Source organism: Rutidosis leptorrhynchoides, chromosome 3, assembly GCF_046630445.1.
Source record: "Rutidosis leptorrhynchoides isolate AG116_Rl617_1_P2 chromosome 3, CSIRO_AGI_Rlap_v1, whole genome shotgun sequence".
Lineage (NCBI taxonomy): Eukaryota > Viridiplantae > Streptophyta > Magnoliopsida > Asterales > Asteraceae > Rutidosis > Rutidosis leptorrhynchoides.
In genome coordinates this window covers 517814125-517835279 of record NC_092335.1, presented here as the reverse complement: position 1 = coordinate 517835279, position 21155 = coordinate 517814125, and the positions used below count along the sequence as shown (strand labels likewise).

Genomic DNA, 21155 nt, shown 5'->3' with positions numbered 1-21155 from the left:
GGTATGATTGTCTACACCTCACCTCCCCTTTACCATATACTCGTGAGATCGAGTATTGTTGTATTGTGTTGTTTTTTGAAATTGCATATTTTTTTGAGATCTATCCGTTGACAAAGCTCTGTAGGCGGTTTGTCCCAAATATTTTTCGAAACGAAAACTCGAAGAACTTCAATTTTTCCCTTGTTTTTTTAGACTGTTTCTAACCGTGGTGGTGACATCAAAGTCAAGTGATTTACTTTTTGGTGATGTGGCAAGGTCAATAGATGAAGTTAAATAAAGCGGAGTGTCAAATTTGAGGGTTAAATTTGTGAATGGTGATGTGATAAAATATTATTGGTAGCTGGGTATATAATTAATTAACTAATAATATATACAAATATGTGATGAAATCTGATTGCCTGAAAAATATTTGACACATCCGTCAACTTATCGACTGACGCCCGGGGCGTCAAATTTTGACGCAGCGTTAGGGGCGTCAAACTAATTGCCAACTAGAATGACGGGAGAAATCTGACGCCTAGTTAAAAACAGTCTTAAACTCATTTTTGACTGCACTCTTTTCAATTGTAATATTTTAAAATTTTTTTGATGTAATTTATTTAAATTAAGTGTTTTTCACAAAAACAAAAACAAAAATGATTATTATTGGAGTAATATATTATTATTATTATTATTATTATTATTATTATTATTATTATTATTATTATACTATCTTTTAGACAAAAATGCTGAATAGTACCAATGACGTTTTCGTCTTTTCACTTTTTTTTTCTGTTTCTTTTAACTAACGCCCCCCACACTTTGTTTAAAAATTAAAATCGACCCCCAAAACAGGGGGTTAAAGTGTTAAATCAAAATTTTTATAAAATATCTTAAATAAACTCCACTCAAATATTCAACATGTCATATCTTCTCGCTCGCAACGAGTTAAATTTTTCCGATACCATCGTTAAACTCGAAATAATTTTACGAATACAATGTCACTAACTATACGCAAAACAGACACTTTTTAAAAGACGCTAAATATTTAAGGTACCTTTCATATACTTTAATTTTTCACTCGCAGACTCCGTAACTAAACACAATAAAATACATTAAAAATCGAACCCCTGACGTGAAGCGAGGATTCGAAAACCGGTTATTATTAAACGACGACTTGAAGTGAACTGAGCACTCCGTGACCACCTGCAAGGCTGCTACTAGTCTACTACTACTGTAAGTCTGTAACCACTAAAATTAAAACATGTGGGGACTGGTAGAGTAGTGTGTACCCCTTTTTGCAGTTCCTTGTTCACCAAGTGTCTTCTTATTTTTCAATTCCTTTTTTTCTATTGGTTCACACTTAAAATAAATATATCATGAGTCAAATTTAGGTCAATAATAAAATTACGGAGTATAAAAGAAAACCCCCTCAATTTTTCAGCAACACTTTCAAAAACCACCCAAATTACCTCCTCCACTCTTACCGTACTACTTCGCCGATCGCATTACAGTCAGATACTGAAAATTAGGGTTTTTAGAAATGGATAATTCATTGAAAGAGAACAGCCATGCGAGTGCAGAAGATTGGAAAACAGCACTTAAAAAAGTAGTTCCGGCGGTGGTGGTCATCCGTATGACCACGTGTCGATCTTTTGATACTGAATCGGCGAGTTCAGGTTCAGCTACGGGGTTTATAGTTGATAAGAAGTGTGGAATTATATTGACTAATCGCCATGTTGTTCAACCAGGTATTATAACTCTATGTATTTACTCACTCGTGTAATTATAATTAATTAGTGTCGCAAAAGTCGATTCAGACGGTGACTAACCCGACCCGTTTTTCATAAAAGTGGGTCCACGGCGGCCTGAGGCGGTCAATTGCGGACAATGGTTTTTTCAATTTTGTTTGTGTCGATTGCTTTTGCGTGTAAACGAAGTGCAGCATAGATGTATTTTGGAGTATATAGATTGAAAAATATCTAAGAGCTAATTTATTTAATAATTTTTTTTTTTTTTGGATAAAGGGTATATACCGGGTGAAAAAAATTAAAAGTAAATAAAAAATAATGATAATAATATCTAAAAGCTAATTTATTTAATAATATTAATATTTTTATTGTTTAAATACGGAGTATATTTATTTTCCCATTTATTTATGCTTAATATATTTATATTTATACGGAGTATTTAATATATGTAATTGCGGAGTAAAAGGCTGACATAGGGATCTGTGATATGTTTTAAAGTATTTGAACAATTAAATAATTATGTTCATATATATATATATATATATATATATATATATATATATATATATATATATATATATATATATATATATAGGGGTAGGATCAAGAGGGAAGTAACCAATCAGGGTGAAGCGGGGGAAGCAAAAACTTTTTTTTTTTTTTCGTTTTTTGAAAAAACTTTGTTCACGAACATTATAGATGGGATGAAAATATGAACATTTAGTAGAGACACTTTGTGATAAATGTTTTTATTTTGGCGGGAAAACGCTCGAAGAAGTAATATATAACAATTATGGTGTTTTTCGAGCGTACGTTGAGGTTTTAGCTATTGGGGTTTAGATATTAGGGTTTAGATATTAGAGTTTATAGGGTTTAGATATTAGGGTTTAGAAATTTAGGGTTTAGGGTTTAGATTTAGGGTTTAGATTTAGGATTTAAATTGAGTTTTTAACACGAACGGTTTAGGGTTTAGGGTTTGGTGTTTTGGGTTTAAACCCAAAACACCAAACCCTAAACCCTAAACTCTAAATCGGGCTAAATTTTACTTCACAAAACATGAAAAAAAAAACATTCATATTCTTCACGAACAATATTATCTTGAATGTTATTTTTGTCGATCGTTTTCCCGCCTAAATAATAACATTCATCACGAACTGTCTCTTCTAAATGTTCATATTTTTGTGTGATCTTGATGCCGGAAAAAAAAATTCCAAAAAAAACGAAAAAAAAATATTTGCTTCCCCCCGCTTCCCCCCGATTGGTTACTTCCCCATTGATCCTGCCCCTATATATATATATATATATATATATATATATATATATATATATATATATATATATATATAGGGATCAAGTTAGAATTTTTTTTGTGTGAGAACATGAGAACTCAAAAATACACTGAAATTCGAGAAAAAATTGGAAATTCGAGCAAAAAACTCCATATTCGAGCAAAAAATAGGACACGGACGAGCAAAAAACATGATAGTCGAGCAAAAATGGAGAAAGTCGAACAAAAAAAAGAAGGACGAACAAAAATTGTGATATTCGAACAAAAATTGTGATATTCGAACAAAAATGTGTTCTACATTTTTGAAATTCGAACGCAAAAATGTAGAACACATAGGTAGTCGAACAAAAATTTTGATATTCGAACAAAAATGTGTTCTACATTTTTTTTCGAAAAAAAAAAAATTTGTTTGCTCGACTATGAAATTTTTGTTTGTCCGTGTTCTGTATTTTTGCTCGAATTCCCCTTTTTTGGCTCGAATTTAAGTGTATTTGGGTGTATTTTGGAGTTCCTAGAGTTCTCACACTAAAAAAGTTCTCGATCCTCTCCCTATATATATATATATATATATATATATATATATATATATATATATATATATATATATGAAAATATATATGTTTAAATGCTGTTATGTTTAATATATATCTTTTTTTAAAGTCAATGTTGGTCAAGTTGTCGTCTCTTACTACTCCGACTCGACCAACTAGTCGTTTTAAGGCCCCGACTGACCCGTGTCTGTCTAGTGGCTGAATGCTCTTTAGTACTTTATTCTTCTCAAATTATCGTTCATTCGTCTTTTAGTATCGGCGTGGATAGTTAATTTGGGACGGATGGAGGAGTATAGCATATCATGGATATGGATATGGATATGGATATGGATATGGATATGGATATGGATATGGATACTGATACTGATACATTATATATATAATTATCTGAGTATGCTGAATTGGATGCTTTATTATTGTTGTAGGTCCCGTGGTAGCAGAAGCTATGTTTGTGAATCGTGAAGAGATTCCGATTTATCCAATTTACAGAGACCCTGTGAGTTACTTTCTTACCAGAAGATCATGGATGATGTCATGATGATCTATAGATATCAATATTATCGATATAACAGACGCGAGTTTGTGATCATTATGACTTAATAGCTGTTGTTTCATGCCTTCTTTATTGACTTAAAAATTATTTTATGAAAGGACACATTTTTGGATTCGTCTATTGGTTCAGAGAAACATTTTGTTTACGATAACAAGATTTTGGTTGTGGTTTTGCATTTTAGGTTCACGATTTTGGATTCTTTCGCTATGATCCTGCTGCAATTAAGTTTCTGAACTATGACGAGATTCCTCTTGCTCCTGAGGCTGCTTGTGTTGGTTTGGAAATTAGAGTTGTCGGAAACGATAGTGGAGAGAAGGTATACTTATATTATTATTATCATTATCATTATATTATTTTTATTATATACATTTGTTTCTGTGCTGATCTAATTTGTCTTTGAACTTACAGATCTCGATTTTGTCTAGTACCCTTGCTCGTCTTGATAGGGATGCTCCACATTATAAAGGGTATGCCACTTAACAGTACCTCATTTATGTATCTCCTACTACTAATTACGCTAATTAGTGTGAAGTTTAATTATGGCAGTCCATTTAATTGTGACTAGACCAGGACAGTACTTTTCTTATTCTTATTAAACATATATATGTCTATCAACCAAACCAATTACTGCACCTGTATGTCTGACTTTTGCAATTTGTTTTTGTTACTGTTAGTTAGTTACTTAAGGATTTTTTTAATGTGTAATAATAGCATAGAATAATAAATGCTAATGTTTATTCGCTTATTTACATTTTACAATATGAACTTCTTTCACTACAGGGATGGCTACAATGATTTCAATACATTCTATATTCAGGTGAGTGGCTTAAAGAAAGTAACCTTTTATACTTGTCTAATGGATTAACACTTGAACCTTAAGTCATATTTTACAATTTATAACTTGAATTTGTTTGTTATTTATACCCCAAGCCTTTAGGTACTAAGAAAGTTGTTATGTTTTTCTGCTTGTTGTTGTTCACCATGCAGGCAGCTTCGGGTACGAAAGGTGGTTCAAGTGGGTCCCCGGTCATTGATTGTCAAGGAAGGGCAGTTGCATTAAATGCTGGCGGCAAGTCGTCTAGCTCTTCTGCATTTTATTATCCCTTACAACGAGTAAGTACAGCCAAAGGTGTTAGATTTTTTCCCTAGTTTCAGCTTTTATCAATTACACGTATGATTGATTGCCCACATTCTTAGGGCACATATTATTGTGTTGTTAAATTTATGCAAATAACATCAAATGGAACACATTTTAGTAGTTGGTCATTAACCACATATCTTTGAAACAAGCCATGAAACAGACTTATTTCCAATGAATTAAAGCATGAAGTTTTGTATATTGAATTTTCAGGTAGTGAGGGCTTTAAATTTGTTACAAAAGGGAAGAGATTCTTGTCATGATAAGTGGGAGGCTGTCGTAATACCTCGTGGGACCCTCCAGGTTCTTACTATGCCTTTTCTTACATACAAGATTCGTTTCTGTACCAACTTTTGATTGATGAAATTATCTGGAAATTAGTAGTATTAAATTACTGTTAAGGTATACTTGTCTCCATTGCTACTAATATCTTGTTTCTGTTTTTGTTATTCACATTTTTATAACGCGTGTTTATCAAATCACTAATGTATGATGTATCTGATATAGGCAACGTTTGTGCACAAAGGATTTGATGAAATCCGCCGGCTTGGTTTACAAAATGAAACAGAGCAGGTCTGTTATTATATGTTGCTAGTATATGAAATAAATTTGTAACTTCTCCCATTGACTTATTTGAGTTGTTTTTGAATTAGGTTGTTCGTGATGCATCTCCGTTAACCGAAACTGGGATGCTTGTCGTGGATTCTGTCGTAAGTCTATTATTATTATGTCGGTTTTAAATGTTTTTTTTTTTTTTTTTTAAATGTTGTATCTACGGATCCAGTAATATGATAATGCCTGACACTATCATGTACATGTTGTAGGTGCCAGGTGGCCCTGCTTTTAAACATTTGAAGGCAGGTGACGTACTTGTTCGCATGAATGGTCAGGTGTGTATAATCTAACCATATCTGTGCTTGTCCTTTTGTTAAATTTCACTTTGTTTCATTTCTCATTATATATATTATTACTACTTAACAGATGGGGTATTTACAAGGCCTTAGATTTAAAGATATAAAATAATCTAGGTGTTGATTCATAGAACATAATCTGCAAATTGAGCTTTTAGATAAATAATTCTTCCTTTGTACAGGTGATAACTCAATTTCTGAAGATGGAGACTACACTCGATGATAGTGTGGGTGATAATGTGGAGTTGGAGTTTGAAAGACGGGGCACGCCTTTTAGTGTTCACTTGCTGGTGAGTCACTGACTGACTGGTTTTCAAGGCTTAGATTTTCGTTTACACTAGAACAAGTCCATATAAAAAGTCGACTTTGACCGACGTTGACCGATTTGACCCGATTTTTCCAAACATTGACCTGACGTTTTACATATTTTATTTCCTTTCAGGTTCAGGATTTACACTCGATAACTCCAAACTACTTCCTAGAAGTTAGTGGAGCAGTTATACATCCTCTCTCCTACCAACAGGTTGGTTGGTTCGACCATTTTCAACCAATTTAATTATTATTATTATTATTATTATTATTATTATTATTATTATTATTATTATATAATGAAATGATCCATAGAGAATTCAGGTAGGAAGAGAACCCATAGAACCCTACTGAACTTCAGTCTGCAGACTTAAAAAATATATTTTTTTAAAAGAAAAAAAAAGAAATTCCACGTGGCACAGACTGACTTTTCAGTTTGTTTTCAGTCTGTGCACAGATTGACAAAAGAAATATTTTTTAAACAAATATATATATATATATATATATATATATTTTTTTTCAGTATCATATACCTGTGGGGTTCTATGATTTTTCTCCCTACCTAAGTTCTTCATGGATTCCTACCCTTATACATAATATATATATTCCGCATTGGGAGATTATGGTATAACTGGTATTGAATGTTTTTTCAGTTTTTGTCGGTAAATTACATCTTTGACCATTTTTCCTTTTCTACAGGCTAGGAACTTTCGTTTAGAATGTGGTCTTGTATATGTGTCAGACCGTGGGTAAGTTCTGTAATATACCTACTGTACTACATTATAAGTAAATTTCATTCTCCCCGCTTTGAGTTCATGGAGTGTTAATACGACCTTTACGGGTTTTAATTATCAACCATCATAAAGAAAGAGGTTTTCCTTACTTTTTATCATGTATATATGAATCTCTGAATATATGAATTTGTCAACTATAGTCACATGTTTTATCGAGCGGGGGTCCCATGGCATGCCATTATCACAAAATTTGCTGGTGTAAACATTTCACGTCTTGAAGACTTCATCGATGCTCTATCTAAACTCTCTAGAGGAGCTAGAGTCCCACTCGAATACATAGATTACAACGATCGCCATAGGAAGAAGGTAATAACTAAAAACTCACTCTTGATAATCATCACAACAAAGTCTTTTTGCTTTTCTTGTAAAACCTCGATTATTCCCAATTAATCCCTGATTACTCCTTTTAAAGAACAGACCGATCCGATTTTGCTAAATCCGTTAACTAATCGGCCAAGGTCAGTTAATGGGTAACAATCGGATCTGTTGGTTAAAGTCAGTCAAACTCAAAGTTGGTCAACATTTTTTTACTATATCTTCATGTCAAATAAACATTAAGATACTGAATCTTTTTTGATATTATTTTGAATACAGTCTGTCCTGATTACTATGGATCGTCATGAGTGGTATGCTCCCCCTCAGATATATACTCGTGACGACACTTCTGGAATTTGGATACGAAACCTAGCTTTGCCTCTTACTTCCCAACTAATGACTAATCTTGTTACTGACGAAACACATGCTGATGTGGAATCTGACAATGGAACCACAGTTTCTAAAGATCTATCCGCTAATGGAATTGTGATTAATGACCTATATGATCAAATACCTCCAAAACACACAGTTGTGTCTGATGATCATTGTACAACATCAGCAAACTTTGTTAATGCTTCTGTTGCTGAGCATGTAATTGAGCCCAGTCTTGTCTCGTTTGACGTAATTTTCTTCCGAATGAACTCATTATTCATGAATTCTATTTGTTTTTTATGTGTTTTGGTTAAGTAAACTTTATATCTAACCAGTATGAAATCCAATTTGTTTCTAGATAATCTGACACAAGTATACTTTGTTGGTTTATTGTATTGTATTGTATGGTATCTCAGGTTTATGTGCCATCGTCATGTATGCTTGATGGTATCCATGCACACCGTTTTAATGGAACGGGCGTGATTATATATCATTCAAAACTACTAGGGTTGGTTGCAGTTGACAGGAATACGGTTGTTATATCATCATCTGATGTCATCCTTTCTTTTTCTGCCTTTCCAATTGAAGTTCCTGGAGAGGTATGTATTTATGTAACATAAAAAATAATTAACAACGCTGAGTATTTCATTTGCTATGTATTATTTTTTTTTTAATATATAATTAGCTTTTTATGTTTATATTTAACTTATGAGTACTGTATATTCAGGTGGTTTTTCTTCATCCTGTTTATAACTACGCGATAATTGCATACGACCCATCTGCATTAGGACCGACCGGTGCCTCACTAGTGCGTGCTGCTGAACTTCTTCCTGGTAGTTAAGATTAACCAAGTTGCTATGCAAATTTATATGATAATGGGATAAAAAAATATACGTTTGATACTGATTTGTCTATTTTACCCTTCCAATTTGTGATAGAACCTGCATTGCGCCGTGGAGAAAAGGTGTATCTAGTTGGATTACATAGCAGTTTACAAGTAGAATCAATGAAATCAGTTGTTACGAACCCATGTTTGGCAGTAAACTGCAGCTCAGCTGATTCTCCGCGTTATAGAGCAACCAACATGGAAGTGATTGACCTTGACAATGGTACGTCTAATTAGTCGGTCAATGCTAATGTCAAAGTCGGTCAAAAGTTGACTTTTTGTCTGGTCATGTTCTCGTGTAAATGAAAATCTTTAGCCTATTTAAAAATTAGCTGGGAAAAACACCGACTTAGTATCTCTAAATGATAAAGTAATACACGTTATAATAGAAAATATTATAAAAAACCTATATACTCGTATTATTTATATTAACACACATAATCTTATTTGTGAATAATTTTTCTTAAAAAGTATTTATGTTTGAAATATTTATATTTAATACTGTATATTTTTTTTTTAAAAGTCAACGTTGATCAATGTCCGTTTTGACCGACTCGACCTTTCAAGGTCCTGACCGACACGTCTCCATCTCGCGTCTTTTTCAACCTTGGTCACATTTATATATATAGACATTGGGATCTATTGAGAAGACTATGTTCAATATAGAATGGTGACAACATTTTCGGTTTTAATTCACATTTTATTTTTATTTGTAAACCTGGCTTCACAGAAACTTTTTAATCCTGATCCTTCGTTATTTTTTGGCTTTATAGAAATATACAAAAGAAGTGAACCTTTATATCTTATTTGCTTCACACTTTCTTTTAAACGTGAACCTTCTTTTTTTTTTGGCTTTAAAGAAATTTACAATACAGTGAAGCTTTATTTTTTGTTTTTTACAAAACAAATGTTAAAAATTTACAATAGAGAGATCTTACATGTGTCCGTATATGGTTTTTTATGCAGACTTTGGTAGCAGTTTTGCAGGGGTGCTAACTGATAAACATGGTAGAGTTAAAGCTTTATGGGCGAGCTTCTCAATACAGGTTTTCTAGTTTTTCTAGATTTAAAAAAGAGAAAAAAGTTCAGTTTTTTTAGTCCATTTGCAATCTCAACTAAATTTTTATAACAAACACATGGCTGCAGGTCAGAAAGTCAGCTCAAGAATTTGTGGGAGGTATCCCTATACATTCGATCAGCCGAGTCCTTAACAAAATTATATCAAAGTCAAAGTCAACAAGACCAATCCTTGGTTTAAATGGTATCAGAAAAAAGATGCCTCTTATTAGGGTTTTAGAGGTTGAGTTATTTCCTATTTTACTTTCCAAGGCCCGAACTTTTGGTCTCAGCGACAACTGGATTCAAGTATATATGCTTCTTGTCCTTTGTGTTTTTTTTTTTTTTTTTTTTTTTGTTTTCTTATATTCTAATTTTTTTACTATTATTACAATTACTATTCTGATTATGATTATGATGATGGTACGAAACATATGAAGTATGCACAAATGCATATTTATAAATAAATGATTGTTCTGTTTTGAATTTATTACAGGCTCTTGTAAACAAGGACCCTGTTAGACATCAAGTTCTACAGGTTAAAGGTTGTTTAGCGGGATCGAAAGCCGAGAATCTCCTTGAAGAAGGTGATATGGTCCTTGCAATTGATAAAAAGCCAGTAACCTGTTTCAACGATATTGATGATGCGTGCAATTCCTTGGATATTATGTCTGATGATGACATAGACGACAAACTTGCTTTGACTATCTTTCGCCAGGTTAGCTTTTAGACACACCTATTAAATTAAAATGTATTGTATGTATTATTTTATTCTCTTAAGCTCGGGTTTTATATATATATATATATATATATATATATATATATATATATATATATATATATATATATATATATATATATATATATATATATATATATATATATATATATATATTTGGTTTGTTAGGGACGTGAAATTGAGATTTATGTGGGAACGGATATAAGAGATGGAAATGGTACGACACGTGTGATTAGTTGGTGCGGATGTTATGTACAAGATCCTCACCCAGAAGTTCGTGCCCTTGGGTTCCTTCCTAAAGAAGGCCATGGTGTTTATGTCTCAAGGTATGCAGTTAACGGTTATAGCATGGCCAGTTAAGTTTTTTTAACGGTCAAAGTTAACTCTGTTTTGTTAAACTTGCAGGTGGTCTCAGGGGAGTCCTGTGTATAGATATGGTTTATATTCTGATAAATGGATTGTGGAAGTTAATGGAAACCCAACTCCCAACTTGGATGCTTTTGTTAATGTCACAAAGGTACTATTAAATAATAATTAATTGATGGATGAGTATTATTATTAGATCAGACAATTGGCCTAATGATGATATTTATATTCTGTACTTGTTTAACACGTGGCATCTGAAATATATATATATATATATAGGAAATTGAAGATGGAGAGTTTGTTCATGTAAGGACTGTCGAATTGAACGGGAAGCCTAAAGTGGTGACGCTGAAACAGGACCTGCACTACTGGCCTACGTGGGAGTTAAGGTGTGATCCTGAAACTTCAATCTGGCATCGAAACACCATCAAATCTTTATGAACTATTTAATCTACAACCATTAACTTTGTTTGGTAATTTTGTTTTAATATACCAAACAATATATATGCTTACTGCTACTGCAGACAAAAGAACCATGAATGAACATTCACAACTATTGTTGTTAGCCAGTATATTTAGTTATGCACCTATACAAGTAATTTCTTCTTAGTTTGTGCCAATTTTACACCTAATTATTCTTAGTTTGTGTTTTAATTTTACACCTAGTGTTGTTTGTGTTGGTTTTGCACTTGATATTGATCTACATTACACCTACTTATTCTGAGTCTGTTAAAAGTGATATTACAGTTTTTATGTTACTTTTTTTGACAATATGACCTATAGGTATTTAATAGCAGCTGAATTCAGTTAGAAATGGAAACTAAGACTTTTTCGCCACAAAAAAAAAAAAGTGGAAAGTAGACTAAAGTTTTTAAATTAACTTCAAAGGTACAAACAGATACAGGGGCAATTAAGGGGAACGTATACTTATTTGTTCTCTAAGCTTTGCCTGTTACCCTTCACTATTCAATTCATTAATAATTTTGTATTCTAAATTAATAAAATAAATATACATTCAACAGTAATTAAAGCTTCTTTATGTTTCATATTTAGCTTCATTATTGATGAGGCTCGGTTTTAGTTAGCTTTAGATCACCATCGTTAAATAGTTTGTTTACTGTCTTCGAGCCTTGTTCACGGTTGTTCATGTCTCCTTGTTATCTTGTTTGTTTACTGTCTTCGAGCCTTGTTCGCGGTTGTTCATGTATCCTTGTTATCTTATCTTTTTTTCGAGATTAAGATTTGTTATAAAAGTTTTGGTTTTTTGCCAAAAAATAAAAAAGTTAGTTTCATTATATATAGGGAAAATGAACTAAGATTTAAAATATATAACAGTAAAGATATTATTCAATAAATAAATGCAACTTTAAGTACATGTTTCACAATTCTCATTTTCTCTTGAAACTTAGAGCCCTCGTTTCGCGCCGAGGGCTCCGTTTTGAATACGAGTTAAAAAAAAAAAGTTTTTTCTTTTGTGGATCTATTTTGTAAAAAAGAATTTTTTTCGACATCTAACATTGAAGGGTTGTTCCTTTTGTGAAAGTTGTTTCTTTTAGCATTAAAGTTAGTTGATCTATTTTGTAAAAAAAAATATTTTTCGACATCTTTTGATAACATTGAAAGGTTGTTCCTTTTAAGAAAGTTGCTTCTTTTATCGTTGGAGACAAAAAAAAAATGTAGCACAGTAGTGGCCTATGTAGGTCCTACTGTTTGAGCGCAGTGTAGAAGCCGGTAAAGCGTGGTGGGTGTTTTTGGTGTTAGTGATGAGATAAATAATAATTTATAATATAGGTATAAAGTAAGGGGTTCGATTTGTATTTTAATAAAAGTTAGGGGGTTGGTTTGTAAAAAATGAAAAATTAAATAGTACTATTCATAACAAATAAGACAAATTTTGTCTATTAGTTAGTGTTGCACTTTCGACTTTGTTGCTTACATCTTTACTATTTATCTATTTTTTATCCAGAAAAAAAGCTTATCATGCATATATGTATTGATGCATAAAGATGAGTTAGAAGATACACCACAGCTATAAAATCATATTTTGATTACATTGTTGATGAGAAAATTTGCTTGTCCAAGGACTTCATAAAGATGATGTGGCATAATAACCCGATTTCTTAATTAGGGATGTTCATGTTCTCATGCTTGGATATAGATTTCTTTTAACAATAAGTCATTTTTAATATATTCGATGTTCTCATAAAGATAATCTAATAGGCTAGAATATGTTACGTAGTAGTATATAGTCCTTTTCGAAAATAATCGCTGATAGTTACAATGATATGTATGAACAAGACATTGTTATAAGCTTATCAACTTTACCTTTTACAACAATCTAATAAGTTTCATTGTTCACATACTTAATTCTAAAAAGTTTATAACCACCGAAGACATGGCATGAGTGGTATGAGATGAGATCCAACTTAGGGTAATGCCAATTCAGGTTCGATTCTCACTTCAAGCCGGAAGTTTCCAACCTTTGAAAGTACTGTCAACATCAATGCGATTCGGGAGGTTACGTCTTTCGCTAATTGATTTTCTCCTAACGTGTGTATGGGTGGCATATGATCGGAAGGTGGTAAGTTCCCTCTGGGTGATGACGATATCGTCATTTGAAAAAAAATCTAAAAAGTTTATTTTTGTATTATATTTATTATTAGTCTCAACATTAGACAAAATGAGTCTTTGTTTCAAGTATATTTAATGGTTTTTTAATATTGGATTACAAGAGATTAGAAAGAGACTTTTTGGATTGACGAATATGACTTATCAGCGACACAATGAATCAATAGTTGTATTGATGAAATAGATTGGCTGATAAATTGCATCATGTATCATGTAAATTTGTAATGAATAAAAATATAAAGTAACCAAACGAGAGCAAATTGGGGAGGCAAATAAGACTGCCTCTAACCCAGCGTTGAATTCATCCGTCACATGAGGTGGAAGGAAGGTGACGGAAGGTGACGGCTATAAAGCGAGCGTTAGTTGGGAAAGTGACGAGGGTGAGGGAGAGAGAAAGACCAATCACAATAGGAGAGAGTATATATTTTCGTTATGTATTTATTTTTTCTCACCCAATTTCCAATCAGATTTTACCATATCACATGATAAATATTTGACATAAAAATTTGACATTTTGAGTTATTAAAGGTCAAATACAGTCACAATTAAAAACTCATTTTTTCTCTAAAAAGTGTCCAATTTAATTCTGACATCACACTCAGGATTGGAAACAGTCTAAAGATGAGCTCATTTTGTAAGTAACAAAATCAATCATCAATCAATGTGTATATTTTCGAAGCGAAGTTAATGAACAGTCTAAAAACATTCACAAAAACATACTCCTAATAAATAAATACATAAATAGATAACAACTATTGTGAAACATGTATGATGTATCCAATTAACATGATACAGGCATACAGCAGTGACTTGGTAAATAGATAGGTAGTCTCTGGCGAGTTTAGTGTTTACTCGGTCTACTGAGCCTAAATTTATAAACTCTAGTTTGTGAGTGCTAAATCTTATTTTTCTTTCAATAAGTTCTTAGGGCTCATTGTTTAGGTGACAATTTTTGAGCTTATGAAAAATACCTTTAGAAAATAAGTTATTTAAACTAACTATGAAATGAAAAATTACACGAATACTCTTAAATAAATTATTTATCGTATATATATATATATTTTTTAGATTTACAGCTATAATCTTCGACTACTTTTTCAAATACTTATAAAAATGTTAATATTCATTAATAAACATTAGTCTTTTATGAATTTCTTATCATTGTCACTTTTTCAATGATTGATGAAGAATTATCTACGTCTCACCTCCCTCATACCTCAAATGCATAATTAAGTATTGTTGTTAATTATCGTTATTGTTTATATTTGTCACTTAAAATGTACGTTTTTTTTATCAATTAGATGAATGACCAAAAGACTTATCGTTTAGCGATATGTGAGGATCCCATTAAACTAAGAGTTTATGGTTCATGCTCACTAGTAGGCATGCATATATTTGTGTGATAAATTTGTGTTGAGTGTGTGATTTTGCCTATCGAAAAAAATGATATGAATGTTATATATATATATATATATATATATATATATATATATATATATATATATATATATATATATATATATATATATATATATATATATTTTTTTTTTTTTTTGCCTTTGTCACCCATAACTTTAACGTTGATCTAATGAATAATAACTTTATATGAAGTTATTAGTTTTTTTAGTCACAATGTTAATGTTAATATTTACGATGAAAAGCATTAATTCTGTGTGGAATTTTTTATACTTGGTGTTTAAAATTTTACAGTATTATACATCTGGTTAATGGTAACGTGTTGAGAGATTATTATACTATTTGAAAAACATTAATTTTTCGTGATATTATTTTTTAATACTTATCACTTAAAATATTATTTATCACTTATTTTCTTTGGATGGTGATACATTTATTATAATTTTTACTACATCTATTATTTACTATGCATTAATATGTTGTACAATATAACTTGTTAATGTATAAAAAAAAAAAAAAAAACTTGTTAATGTATAGTTATGGTGGATGTAGGTAAAATTATGCTGAATATATAGATGTTTTTTTTTTTTTTCCTTCTAGGTGTGTTTAGTCTTGGATTTATCATTAAGCATGATAACTAATTAATGATTAACCATAGGAGAGGGGGTTTATCGGTCATGTCCTGGCATTAATTCGGGTTTCCTTCATAATAGTAGGGCAGTAGTTGGGGGCGGGTTACGCAACTACCGGAGATGAACGCGTGGGTGATTAAGTCCCCCTGATTGATCCCAAACTGATGTTCAAAAAATAATAATTAATGATTAGTTAAACAACATCGTCATTGTGCATGACAAAACAATTTGGGGTTAAGAGTACATGACTAATTCAACCGTTATATATATATATATATATATATATATATATATATATATATATATATATATATATATATATATATATATATATATATATATATATATATATATATATATATATATATATATATATATATAGCCAAGCACTTGACGTAGAAAAAATAAATAAATAAATAAATAAGTTGAAATTAACTATATCAAATTCAGGGCCGTCTCAACAATTTAAAGGTCATAGATAAAAATAAAAATAGGTTTATATATACGTTAAATTTTTTACTACGCATGAAAAATAATACCCCAATTTATCTATTTATTTACTTACATTGTATTTAACTATTAAAAATAAGGTATTTTAACTTTAATTGACAATTTTTTATTTGATTTAATTAAAATATATTGAAAAAAATATTTACATATTAAAAATTTTGAGCTCTTCTAAATTTTTTTTAGCTCTATGTAGTTACCTATCTTGACTATGTTCAAAAACACCTCTGATCAAATCATCACTAAGTCAATTCTGGTTTAATACAACGATGTAATAAAACTGTATTAAAGTATGTTTGTTTGTTTAGCTTAGTTTGTACAGTATTAGTTTTGTATGTATCCGTTTTTCAATCCTCTTTAGGCTAAATTTTTCATTATCGTTGATTCAGTTTTTTGCATCTCGTTAATCTTAGAATCTGTTATTTATATTAACTAGTCCGGACCGGCCCGTGCGTTGCGGCGGGGGCTTCGCGTATTCATATTTAACGTAACGTTGTGTATTTACAGAGGAGAACACGGTCCATGTGTTAAGTGTCGTTTTAGATGTCGGTGTGTTAAGCGTTTTTTAAAAAGTATCCGTTTCGAACGTAGTTAGTTTTGTTTTGTTTTGTTCAATAAATTTTTTCGAGTGTAACGGTGCTGTCGGAAAAATTTAACTCCCGGCGAACAGAAAGATATGGGCTGTCGTTGTGTTTAGCGTTTTTTAAAAAGTGTGCGTTTTGAACGTGGTTAGTTTCGTTTTGTTCATAAAATTATTTCGAGTCTGACGCTGCCGTCGGAAAAATTTAACTCGTGGCGAGCGGGAAGATATGGGTTGTCGTTGTGTTTAGCGTTTTTTAGAAGTGTCTGTTTCGCGTGTAGTTAGTCCCGTTGGGTTCGTAAGATTTTTTCGAGTTAAACGGTGGTCCCTGAAAAATTTAACACTCACCGAGCGAGAAGATAGGGCCCGTTATAAATTCGGGTGGAATTAGTTTTTTTTATTTTAATAAAATTATATATTTATACTTTTTACCCCTGAAAAAGTGTAAACTTGAGAGGCCGTTGTGTAAATATAGTCGAAGTTGAGGGTCCGTTTATACTGTGAACGCAAACTCAAAACGACAATCCGAAATAACTGAAACGACAACACTCGCCACCACTTTTAGCATACAAGTGTCGAATGTCGAATTATTGTCTTTTTAACTAATTATAATTTCACATTTTAACCGGCCAATATATTTACAAAATAACTCCCACTTGCCTACTACATATATTATTTACTCCGGAGTTTTCAACAAATATAAATCGAATATATATTAATGTATTCGTAGATTAATTCATGAGTTTGTACTTTTCAAAGTCAAATACTACGTAGTCTTTGGAATAGATTAATTCATAAAATATCTTTAACTCTTTATATAAATATCAATTATCAAATGCATTTGTTATCATCACCAACTAGTAGAATTTGCATCAACAACAAAAATGAACAAGCTTTCTCGTTTTCTTGATCTCCTAAAATCACCATTCAAGATTCTTTCACAAAATGGTAAGCTTATGGCCATAACATCCACCATCTATCTCATTATCTACTCTTTATCCTTCATCTTATACACTAAATCTACTAATCCCATAATATTCGATTCGATCATCAAGATTATGACCTTAATGTCTACACCACCCGGTACACCCGAGTACACTAAACTCATGGTTGCCATTCGTGAAGATATCGGCATCTTTTTAGCAATACTACTTGCATATTTTGTTTTCTACTTTTTCGTTGTGCTTTTCGCCCAAACCACCGTTATTATCATTTCATCATGCTACTATAATGATACTACTATTTCATCTTTTAAAGATCTTAAGTTTAAAGTATCAAAAACTTGGACTAGACCATTTGTTACATCTTTCTATATCCAACTTCTTGCTAGTGGCTATACAAGTTTCTTCTTTTTGCCTTTATTGGTTCCAATACTTGTACTTTTCGACCATCGAATCATTCTAATCGCATTTTTGATCATCTTTTATCTTGTTTTCATCACGTTTTACTTTTATTTATCGGTCGTTTGGAGTTTGGCTGTCGTTGTTTCTATAGTTGAGGATACTTATGGGCTTTTAGCACTAGGTAAAGCTAGAGAGCTTGTGAAGAACAATAGGTTAAATGGGTTCCTACTGAATATTCTTTTCGCTCTTTTGATGTTGATTATTACTATAGTTGGATCGAAACTATCACCTGCTATGCCGATCGTTGTTGGGGTTGTTCAATTTTTTCTCATTGGAGTAATTAGCTTGTTTTTATTCATGACATACAGTGCATTCTATTATCAGTGCAAGAATGGCTTGATGGAATCAAGGGGTTTGGAATATAACAAGATACCAAGTGCACTTGTTCTTGATGAAAATTTACCATAGTAGTGTTAATTTATAATCTTCTCTTGAAGATAAGAATTATCCAAATTGAAATATTGTGTATATTTGTTTGATCATGTATTATTGTTATGTCGTGCTTGTTAATTAATGAATGAAAGTTTGTGTCCTAGTTTTCTTCTTCATCTCACAAAAGTCGATCTATCTATAAGTTCTATTAAATTTGTAAAATAATGTCATAAAAAAACTTTCTTCAAACTTAAAAAAATTCAAAATAAAAAAGTAAATTTCTAACACATGATTGATGATGTCATTAAGTAAAAATTATGAAATCTTAAACAAATGTACAATAAGAGAAGCATTATGTACAACTTTATGCTAAAATACTCCTGATCGTACCAAATTCGAATTGCGGATAGGATACGAGTGCAAATCACAATCACGTTAACGATGAGCGGTTTAGGTCCTTGAAAGCTCTCCGTATTAACAATGATTACCGGATCCAGAGTTAAACTGCAAATATAGTTAAGGTCAAACTTGGTCAAACACTTAGAGAGAGAAAGTTCTTCTGTAGAGAGAGAAAGTTCTGCTCTGACAAAGTGATGTAATCTACCTATCAATGAAGTCCAGGTGGCCTATTTATAGGCAAAAAAGGTCAAAGGTTCTTCGACGTGTTATGTTCTGATTGGTGGGTCAACCCTTATTCTTCGAAATTTTGACCAGTCAACCCGTATTTTTTGTCATATAAGTTTCGTCTTTATTCGATGTCCGCTTCTTCTATTCGTAATCCGCTGACGTATTTATACTTGGTTAATTTTTATGCTTTTATTCACGTTTATGGTGTTCGGTTCTTCTTTAAAAATGCGTTTTCTATACGCTAACCGAATAGCGTATCATTAAGTCCCCCCAGTTTGAGAATGATGACTTTTTGAAAGTATCATTGTCAAACTTAAAATATATATATGATCTTTTCGATGTTCGTTATTGCATTAAATGTTTTCTGACATTCTGATTTGAATTCCTCAATGCACTTGATTGCAACAATGTTATCATTCCACCGCTTATGTCCCTATGGTTTCCTTTCGTTTTGATCTGCACCCTACACGTGTCCCATGAGTTTTGCTCTCATATAAATACCCCCATTGTATCCTCTCTTTTTTACCTTTGCTTTTATTATCTCTCCAATCTTTTCAAATCTTCAAACACTTCTTAAGCGTATCGGTAAGGTTTATTTATTTCTTTTATTCGCTTATTTCTGTAAAATAACTACTAACGAGGCATCGACCAGCGGTTCGCAAGCTAACGTCAAATATATTATTCCACTAACTACACAAGAGTTTCTTGACGATCTGTGTTTATCTTATCCTGAGTTGAATGCTTTTTCTCCAATCGTTCCGCTACCTTCTCAATGGGCAAATGATCCTCCAAAGGATATGATATCGTTGTACAGTGATGCTTTAGACATTGGCAACGTCCGAATCCCTTTCTCTACATTTATGTTATCTCTTCTTCAATATTATGGAGTTAGTATAAGTCAAATACATCCACATGGTCTTCAAAAAATTAGGATTTTCGAATTATATTGTCGATCTCTTCGTGCAGCTCCGGATGTGAAAATTTTCTTTGCTCTCATTAGGGTTTGTAAAGCAGGGTGGTTTACATTTGACCGCAAATCTGGAACTACTTTTACTCTCGAAATGAATAATAACTTCCAGATTGGACCAGTTATTTCTTTTTTGTTAAATCAACCATTATTCCTGTTGATTATGCATATGTACGTTCTTGGGTTTTAACCTATAATCGTAATTCTTGTAAAACTCCAACTTTAATCGATACTGAAAAAGAAGTTGTTGAACAAATTAAATCTTTGCAACTTCCTCAACGCCCATATAGCAATTTTGTTTTGGCTTTTGGTGGCTTGTCGCACCGTTGGAGAAAAAAGATGTTACTCCAGTTGTAGAATTGAATGGTGTTGGTAGGAAAAATTTTTTGCTTATGTTTTTATTTCATCTGTTTTCACTAAATTATATTTGTATTTTTCTTCTTTTTGCAGCAATCGATCTTTCAAGCATTATCACCTCTAATCAACTTCATTCCGTTGTGTGCAAAGAAATTCCTGCAGCTCCTACTACTGAAGAAGCTGTTCCGATTGCTGTACCAATGGTGTACCTGGTAGAGGATTCCAAACGCCGCAAGAGAAAAGGCAAAGAAGTTGTGAAACCCAGCAAGAAGAAACAAAAGTAAACATCCTCTCAACAGGATGAAAATGGTTTGTTTACTTGAGTTTTTTTTATTGTAGTTTTCCTGTTATTATTGTTTTCATATTAATCCCTTCATTTTTTCTTGTAGTGTTGATAGATTAATCCACTTCATCTGATGTTCAGAAAATTCATTCCACTCGCTCTTCGATTCCTACTCATCATGACCCCATTGATGTCAGCACTCCAGTGACTCCTTTTCCTCTTCAAAATGAGAGATTGCTTGTCGCTACTCCTGGTTCTTCTGGCTTTGTTCCTGACTTTAATATCAAAGCCATGGAAGTGTTTCTTCGTGCTCCAATGGATCTTCAACCGGATTGCCACAAAGGCACAAATACTTGAAAACTTTTGCCAACCCCC

The 21155-nt window shown here is 32.0% G+C and overlaps 2 protein-coding genes across 2 annotated transcripts; both read left to right on the top strand.

The window, feature by feature from the left end:
• The first annotated feature begins 1522 nt into the window (after positions 1-1522).
• On the top strand, positions 1523-11631 carry LOC139898303 (protease Do-like 7). The gene is made up of 24 exons (XM_071881034.1): positions 1523-1730; positions 3995-4065; positions 4304-4438; positions 4531-4589; positions 4903-4939; positions 5110-5235; positions 5474-5563; positions 5768-5833; positions 5914-5970; positions 6085-6150; positions 6354-6461; positions 6614-6694; positions 7180-7229; positions 7415-7580; positions 7869-8210; positions 8378-8560; positions 8689-8794; positions 8900-9070; positions 9814-9893; positions 9994-10212; positions 10400-10621; positions 10811-10968; positions 11048-11159; positions 11288-11631. The coding sequence occupies exons 1-24, from the start codon at positions 1523-1525 to the stop codon at positions 11447-11449; spliced, it is 3075 nt and encodes a 1024-aa protein (XP_071737135.1). The 3' UTR covers positions 11450-11631.
• Positions 11632-17655: 6024 nt separating this feature from the next.
• LOC139901873 (uncharacterized) lies at positions 17656-18582 on the top strand. Its single transcript, XM_071884543.1, has one exon. The coding sequence runs from the start codon at positions 17656-17658 to the stop codon at positions 18580-18582; it is 927 nt and encodes a 308-aa protein (XP_071740644.1).
• The last annotated feature ends 2573 nt before the right edge of the window (positions 18583-21155 follow it).

Bases quoted from the DNA above. Each gene is read 5' to 3' on its own strand.
- LOC139901873 (XM_071884543.1), top strand. From the start codon at position 17,656: ATGAACAAGCTTTCTCGTTTTCTTGATCTCCTAAAATCACCATTCAAG.
- LOC139898303 (XM_071881034.1), top strand. From the start codon at position 1,523: ATGGATAATTCATTGAAAGAGAACAGCCATGCGAGTGCAGAAGATTGG. The intron at 5,236-5,473 runs GTAAGTACAGCC...TTGAATTTTCAG, and splicing joins TTTATTATCCCTTACAACGA to GTAGTGAGGGCTTTAAATTT. The intron at 7,230-7,414 runs GTAAGTTCTGTA...TGTCAACTATAG, and splicing joins GTATATGTGTCAGACCGTGG to TCACATGTTTTATCGAGCGG.